This window comes from Cyprinus carpio, chromosome A16, assembly GCF_018340385.1.
Source record: "Cyprinus carpio isolate SPL01 chromosome A16, ASM1834038v1, whole genome shotgun sequence".
Taxonomy (NCBI): domain Eukaryota; kingdom Metazoa; phylum Chordata; class Actinopteri; order Cypriniformes; family Cyprinidae; genus Cyprinus; species Cyprinus carpio.
The window spans coordinates 2,368,753-2,377,476 of record NC_056587.1 but is presented as its reverse complement, the minus strand read 5'-3'; the positions used below and the strand labels follow the sequence as shown (position 1 = coordinate 2,377,476).

The 8,724-nt window shown below is 34.8% G+C and overlaps 1 protein-coding gene across 1 annotated transcript; it reads left to right on the top strand.

Moving 5' to 3' along the window:
- Nucleotides 1–2,188: 2,188 nt before the first annotated feature.
- On the top strand, nucleotides 2,189–8,152 carry LOC122147945 (putative ferric-chelate reductase 1). Its single transcript, XM_042771999.1, has 7 exons — nucleotides 2,189–2,248; nucleotides 3,154–3,254; nucleotides 4,477–4,677; nucleotides 6,110–6,205; nucleotides 6,329–6,512; nucleotides 6,868–7,005; nucleotides 7,111–8,152. Exons 2-7 carry the CDS (start codon nucleotides 3,156–3,158, stop codon nucleotides 7,158–7,160), a joined length of 768 nt encoding a protein of 255 aa, XP_042627933.1. The 5' UTR covers nucleotides 2,189–2,248; nucleotides 3,154–3,155; the 3' UTR covers nucleotides 7,161–8,152.
- The last annotated feature ends 572 nt before the right edge of the window (nucleotides 8,153–8,724 follow it).

Here is an 8,724-nt window from a genome sequence, read left to right as displayed (position 1 = left end):
AAACTTTTATTTTGGATGCGATTAATCGAGATTAATCTTTTCCCAGCCCTAATAATTTGACAACTCTGTGAGTATGAAAATATACAAACACTGAGATTGTGTTTTTTTTTTTTCTAATTGCAGTTTCACCCACAGATGTCGCCCTTGGCCGAACCTCTTGAAAATGACCGCATGCCATAGTACAACAACGAAAAATCTTTATCTAAGCGGTCTAATTTGGCAAAATCACATTACGTTCAGTTGCAGGGTTTTTCTAAAGTTCAGACTGAGGCAGATAGACATTGTATTGAAGCGAAGAAATTACAATAGGGAACGTTCTGCACTAATAGCTATATGCACACGTGACACATCTGTAACGTACGGGGAAAATTAGCTTTATTTGTCATTCAAAATATGACGATGAGGACCCCAACGATTGGCCTTCCTTTCCTTCTCAAACAAACTGCATCTTTAACAGCTCAAGTTTCACAATTTCCCCGGACCCCGTTAAAATAAAAGACTCAACATGGAGTGCTAAAAGCCCCGGATCTTTTGCGCTACTAGCGACGTGGACGCGCCGACGCCCCTGGACATGCATACTACACGCAAGGGCTAAAAACTAACATTTTTATTTAAAACATTGTCTTACCTGCAAGCAACGCGCGAGCATCATCCCGCTGTCTCATCTTTTTTTCTTTTTTCCGCGCCCCCGACTCTTGGTGCCTTTTCGGGGCCATGTCTGAGGTCGGTGTCTGCCAAATTTGACATTGATTGAGGCATAATCGAACAGACCACTGGGAGGTGGGGAAGGGGGGGCACCAGAGGGAGACTGGCACAGAGATTCACCTTTTTCTCTCGACTAATTTGGTCTAGGCCTATATTACTTTTGTATTGCTTTTGTATATTAACATGCTTTTAGAAATATTTTATTTGTTATTTATACTAGTAGCCTATTGTGATGATTTTTTCACGAGCCAGATTTTTTGGTGCCCCCCCAAGCACTTGGTGCCCTACGCGCAGTGCGTGATGTGCGTGTGCAGAGCGCCGGCCCTGGGTGTAACACATTTTTAACACAAAGAAAATGGGCAACGTTGTTTCAGAAAAGTTGCCAAACTGGTAATCTAAATATAAATACACACTGCCATAGTATATACTCAATATGATAAAATATAATGGGTAAAACTAAGATCTGAAATGGGGGCGGTGGGGGGACATTTGTTATATATAAAAATCACTACAATAACATTTGTATTTCTGGCAAGAATGAAATTTTTATTTGAAATGTTGATTTTTTAAATTTTTTTTTGCCTAGCTAGCCTAACACTTTTTTTCTGCTATTTTTTTGTCATTAATTACAATCCTCATTTCTGCTATTTTGAATTTAAATGAACACAAAGCACAATAGCTTTCAAGTAAATAAAAGTAAAACAAGTGACGAAGCTGCGATGACCGAAAGAATGTTATCTTTTAGCAATCTTGAAACATCTTGCAAAAACAAAACATACCATTCCATCAGTTATCATCCGACCATTTCTTAAACAAGAAAGTTGTGATTGTGAGAACAAAAGTTTTATTCATTAATTGCAATGCAATGGTTACAAAAACAAACATCTGCTGAAGGAACATTACCTTTATCTCAGCCCTGTTAAAACAGAATACCCATCAGTCAACAACAACATCACAGGATTCAACAACACTAATGCCAACCAGGAAATCAAGAAACCTGGAAGTAGAGGCTGATGACCAGTTGAGCTTTATTACCCACATCTCAGCAATGGCCAGATCATCCAGCTTTGTGTTTTTCAACTTTATACCTTCACCCTTTCTGTTTCTCTGTGATACAAGGACCTGCCCTACCATTATAACTCCCAAGAAACTGCTGAAGATATACCAATTACACAAGCACTAACAGGAATGACCATGAACAAAGACAATTTTAACGACTTATTTATTTAGTGCATTAATTGATCCTTGGACAAAATAAAAGCAATATATAATGAACAAATGCAGTACATACAGAAAGTTATTAATGCAAATGATTTAAACACTCAAACACAATGCAACAATATGAGTTATATAAAATAATAATAATATAATTCTTCTATAACAGTTTCACAACTCTTGTATTTCCTCATGCATTTTTATGGGGTGTGATCATTCCCCGCCTGATTCTGTAGGCGTCCATTTAAAAGATGCACAGGGAGGAAGTTTTCACAAATCTTTGAGGGTGCGAAGGTGAACATATCTACTGGTAAATACACACCAACAGGTAAATAAAAAGGAGCATACCTTTTGTAAAGTTTATGATTTGAACTACGGTTTGTATGAATTTTATTTTATGTGATTTATTTTATCTGTATTTTGATGTGAATTTAATCCATTAATTGAATCCAGTTAGGTTAATAAATTATTTAAACTGCTTGTTTAAAGTGGAATCCAAAATCTAAGACTGCTAGTGGCTGTATTGTATTGTAAATTGTTCTTTTATATTTTATATATTAATATATATTAATATAGTAATATATAAGGGTTAGCACTGCATTTGCGGTGTTAACCCCACATTGCAGTGCTAAGTTTGTTCAGTGTGAAACGGAGGTGTTTGCTTGTTGCTGCTGGACTCTTGGCAACATATATATGTACATATATATATATATATATATATATATATATATATATATATATATACATATATATGTACATATATATATATATATGTATGTCACCAATGCTAATACATATACAGTTATTAATTATTAATATATAAAGAATAATATGTAAAAACTGATTTATTAGCATAACCATGTGAGTGAAATATTGAAGAGAGATTACTTACCAAGAAAAAGTGTACAATCCTTAATATTTCTTATTATTTTTACATTACAATTTTTATTTATTGTACATGATCTATCTATCTATCTATCTATCTATCTATCTATCTATCTATCTATCTATCTATCTATCTATCTATCTATCTATCTATCTATCTATCTATCTGTCTAAGTATAAATTAGATTTCGAATCAGACTCCTCTAGGCTTAAACAAATAACTACTTTTATCATTTTTGATAAAATTTATTGTATCATTTTTAGAATTAATTCCATAAAGTATATGTGTATTATATCAGATTTTATTTTAATATTAATTTGATTAAATGTGTATACTCTTTCCCACAGATATGGAGAGCAAGCTGATGTTTTTGGTGGTTTGTGTGATTGGTTGTGCAGTGTCTTGCATAAAGGCTGACGGGCACCTATCAACGCCAACAAATTTAACTGTGAGAATACCATTTACTCCTTTCCATCATTAATTGTTCCAAAGAACTATTATTTCTCTTTCAAAAAATGTTGGTCAAAAAGGCCTTTTGTTTAGAATCTTTGTAAAACTCTGGAGAGCCACTCACCTGCACAGTTTAACTCCAACACACCTCCTAGGAAATTTCTAGCACTCCTAAAGACCTTGATAAGCTGGGTCAGCTGTGTTTAATTAGGGTTGGAGCAAAGCACACCCCTTATCCAAATACCCACATCTGCGGTCTTGGCCACTTGAGAGTGCATGCGCGCGACAGGAAGTGTGCAAGTGTGATAAGTGTGCAAGACTGTCCCAGGTCTTAAAAACGCAAAGCACACACTAAATAGCAATCCTAAATGCACACTTAATTCACACTATCTCGAATACGGCTCTGGAGCGGTATTCAAGGCTTAGTGTATCCCATCATGCATCATGTTGTGGAAATAAATCGTGAGATTTGTTGCCGAGATCTCGTGAGAAATCACGGAAACCTTTCCAATGTATGTTAAATATGAATAATAATTAGATATTACATATAATTTGGAAGTAAAACATAGAGTTGCACATTTTATTGGTGCAAATGAGTAGTGGTGATAATTATTTTGTAAAACATTTGAAAACGGCTTTTTATCACTTAATTAGAAGCATCGGTAACACTTTAGAATAGGGAACACTTATTCACTATTAACTACGACATTTCCCTCAATAAATTCCTAATTTGCTGCTTATTAATAGTTAGTAAGGTAGTTGTTAAGTTAAGATATTGGGTAGGATTAGGGATGTAGTAGGTCATGTAGAATAAGGAATTAATATGTGCTTAATTATAGGGACTACTGAACAGACATTTAGAAGTTGATTTTGAAATGCAAAGTATTGAAAATAAAAATAAAACTCTGTAAACACTTGCATTTTTACAACACTATAAGTGTGTCCCAATCAGGTAATTTAAAGTTTTACACACACTTATGGTCTTCATGCTCATTTGGACACTTGGACCAAATACATGAAGTACGTCATATAAGTAGTCAAGTGGTCAAGTGCAAAGACTGCAAGTGCGGGTATTTGGAGAAGGCATCTGGAGGTCTGTGGCCCTGCAGGAGCTAAGTTTAATAAGCTTTGATACCACTCTTTGATACCTAAGCAGTTTAGGGTGTAGATATTGACAAATGCATAGCTGTCATTTTTTTCTGATTTTTTCTTATTGATAGTCCAACATCACCCGCAATGAGTGTGGAAAAACCAAACTGTGTTTGGACAACCCTAAAGGATGTGATCCTTCAGGCAGCTCTCAGTGTTTCTTCACCTCAGTACAGATTATCTTAACTACCTTCAACCTGACGGTTGAGCTCAGTGGCAACTCCATCGGTTACATTGCTTTAGCAGCTGGAGTGACATCTAGTGTGGCTCAGGTAAGCACATTTTACAACACACATTCACACTTGCCTCTGTGGACCATACTTCCTTAAAGCAAAGCAGATAGCTTGTTTTGACTAAAGGAACTGATTTGACAACTACCCAAACCACACAGGTCCACACTGAACCAACAGGAACACTGATTAAACTAGAACAGCTTGTTTTTTTTCTCATAAATAGCTGTGTCTAAGAATACACTCCAATAAAAGCTTAAGGCTTGTCCTTGTGGTGAACAACTTTGCAGAGTGACTCAACAGAAACCAAGCAACAACATGAAAATGCACTACAGTATATCCCTTTTTTAATGACCTTTGCAATACAGATATTTAAGAAGCAGTAATCACACATTGCTTGAAAAATGGTGGCAGGCTTGATGCGCATTAAACACAGTGACATAGACAGTGTCTGTAAAATAAATCTGACTGCATTCAGAGCAGTTTAAGCAGTTTATATTCCGCTATTTGAGGTTTACACTCAAACATATTTCAGTCTAGATTGAGTAGTCTGTAAATAGCGTGTCATATTTCTATCATAAAAGTTGGGTCTTGAACAAAGCAGCTGTGTGATATTTTATATTTTTAACAGGGGAGGTTAAGATTGTCATCCAGTCACTTCTTTGACCTTTTCAGACAGGACTAGTTTTCTCTGAGGTGGTTGGGAAAATTCATTGTTTACAGACATACACTGTGATTTTAAATTTGTGTGAAAATAAACGTCTTCATTATTCCAACCCATCTCATGAGTAAAATTAACTGTTTTACGTGTTTTACAAAGCATACCAATTGAATTTGATTCATATGACAACGTACAATGTAAAACAAACAAACAAACAAACAAAAACAAAACAAAAAAACTAATTCAGATCCTATGAAAATGTATGAATGGGATAGTACAAATTCAAATTTATCACCAATTTTCAGATTTTTTTGATATATATTTAATTAATAATATATATATATATATATATATATATATATATATATATATATATATATATATATATATATATATAGCAATTTTACACTATGTGGAAGTGTTTCTTAACAAAAAAAATTGTTGGTATGGTAGCATGAGTTTTTCCCCTTCACATCTGTCACAATAATTCTATTTTTTACCATTGCAATTTAAATAAACCATATAATTCACAAATTTCAACAAACCATCTTGCTTTATTCATATTTATTATGAATTTCTTAACCAACCAAACCTCAACAACATAAGGGCAGGTTTCCCCACCCCTTCACACTAAAGGACTCTAGCTCTATGCTAGTGATTAAACTGTTTAATTCTGTTGTCTAGCTGGAAACCAAACCAACCACCTCATCCTGCTTTCACATTACTGAGGCAGTATGCCAACTGCTGTTCACTTAACAGATTACAAGGGTCATTTTGATCTTTCTTATAATAAAATTCCATCTTTTATTACAGGGCCTCAATATCATCTTTGTCTGTGGCAATAATAATGGCAGGTTCTTCTTCCGGACTGCAACACTCTTTAATAATACACTGCTGACAACAAATGTAGTAAGGATTTAATTTTTTTTAGCATACTGTTTGAGCACTTTTACAGACCTTTTCCATTTTTACAAGAATGTGGAAATATCAAATGTTTTTGATTTATGGATCAGTATCTTTTTTTTTTTTCAGCCCAATGTAAACAATATCCAGGGTTCAATACAACCAAGCTTGATTCAGTGTGTTTTCAGCATCCCCATTGATACAAACACCCTTAACTTCCTAAGCAATGTCAATGCCACAAATGTCAACATTAGCAACATTGCTAATTCCCAGCTGAATGTTTTCCTTGACATGTTGCAGGGTTCAACCAATGGTGAGTTTGATTATTTTTCAACACACAAAAAAATCTGGTTGTTATTTGATTCTGATATCTACCTTGATCTCAGGACTGGACTTCTAGGTCTTTTTCTGTCCACATTTGCAGGCTTGCAGATACAGTAGTTTGGAATGCAACTTCCAGGTTACTAATCAAATAAGCAAATTTGTCACATCAAACTCCCACATCCATGTGAACAAAACATCTTATATTTTGTGTATATAATCAGTCTATATACAGTATATATAATTTGTAGCGGGAAAATGTATAATAAATGCAAAACAGTAGCGTTTTTACTAGTTATGTATAAACACTGAGCTGATAGACTGTCATTTTGCACTTTGTTTTATAGGAACTGTTCTGGGAGAACCAAAAAGTGTATTTGGGTCCTCTGTTCCAGTGGATCTAGCTAATGTCAACTCCACTAATGTTGTTGACCCCATAGCTAATTCAAAAGACAGCATCTCACTCAACAGCCTACTGAGTCATGGTAAATACTTATTTAGTCCTTCAATTATGTGTTAAATCACAGTTGAATAAATAAAAAATCTCAATACATACAGTTCAAATAACTCTTTATTTTCCCAACTTACAGCTGCAATTTGCCTTCTCAGTATCTTCTTGCATCTGATCTCAGGGTCCTGAGAGAGAGATCTGAAGACTAACCATGCTGTGGATGGAGTAGTATAGATTTGCACTAGAATCAGCATGTTTTCCTAAAGTATTCATACCTCCACTGGTGTCTTTCTTTATTTGATTCTTAGATTATTCACAAACATATAGGAAACCCATGTATGTTTGACATATACAGGGTGTTGGACACATATATAAAGCTTATATATAAACATACACATATATAAAGCCCAATCACGCACACACACACACACACACGCACGCACGCACGCACGCACGCACGCACGCACACGCACGCACGCACGCACGCACACACACACACACACACACACATAATCTTTTACATTATACTGACAGTGGAAATGATCCTGAAAACTTTTTGAAGTTACATTAAAAGCTTATTAACAAAAATAATAACATTAAAATACAGTGTTATTTTTTTTTTTCTTTCTGGGGTGATATTATCTATTACATACACACTGAATAATATCTTCACTGCTCATTTTGCATGAACACCATTTTAAGAATCTCTGTCTACCACAAAACAATATATGTGGCAGAACTAATTGAGAGTGGTGTTTTAGATTCTAACGATATTAATAAGTAGTAATAAATAAATTATAAATAATTATTCTGGAAGATCTCTTAGACTGAACATTTAAAAACAAAATGATAAATAAAATAGATTACAATTAGATTATGATAAATTTACAACTATCCTTCCAAGTGTGATAAACTGTTACACTGATAAAGATGCAGTGTCTCATGATTTCTCTGCTGTACATAAAACCTTTCAGTTATAGTAACCTCACCTCACTCTCTCTGAAACAAATCTTCTTTTTACACCTCATCCAGTGAAGAGAGGTTTTGTGAGATATCACTACAATTTGTCTAAATGAGCTTATAAGCCAGAAAGCCTACAATTCCTTCTCTAATTGACATGATGACACGAGAGAGAACAAGTGGCAAATGGAAAATAAAGACTGTGATTGATGGCCTGTGAATTTTGTGTTATTCAAGACCCAGTAACTATGACTGATCCTGCTCTCAGGGCACAGGGGAAATTGGAGCATTGCAGAAAAAATTATGTTTATAGTTAGAGATATCATTCTTGGTGTGAACAAGGCTTAAACCACTAGATGGCACAAAAACTCACAGCAGTACTTTTCTAAACATCTATGTTTCAGTATGCACCTGGAAATTTGGCTGATCCTTGATGCTTTCGCATCGCAGTATGCAGTATCTCATGAGTTATATGCTGTATTTAAAACCAGTAAAACAATCAGTTACAGCACAACCACATCTGATTGTATCTAAAAATGTACAGTAGGAATCTTTTTACATTTCATGTAGCAAAGAGAGATATTGAACTGCTTTCCAGTATCACTACAATTGATCTAAATGAGCCTATTAGCCACAAAGCCTAAAACCTCCTCTCTAATTGACATATAGATGGGAAAGAGAGACAAAGAGTGATGAATGGAAAAGAAGAATCATTACTGATGGCCTGTGAATTTCGGGTTATTCAAAGAGCCAGTAATCATGACTGATCCCGCTCTCAAGGCACAGGGGAAAT

What these genes read in the sequence shown, in the direction of transcription:
- LOC122147945 (XM_042771999.1), top strand. Translation starts at nt 3,156, where the DNA reads ATGGAGAGCAAGCTGATGTTTTTGGTGGTTTGTGTGATTGGTTGTGCA. An exon ending in CACTGCTGACAACAAATGTA is followed by an intron (nt 6,206 to 6,328) that starts GTAAGGATTTAA and finishes TTTTTTTTTCAG; the next exon opens with CCCAATGTAAACAATATCCA. An exon ending in CAACAGCCTACTGAGTCATG is followed by an intron (nt 7,006 to 7,110) that starts GTAAATACTTAT and finishes CCCAACTTACAG; the next exon opens with CTGCAATTTGCCTTCTCAGT.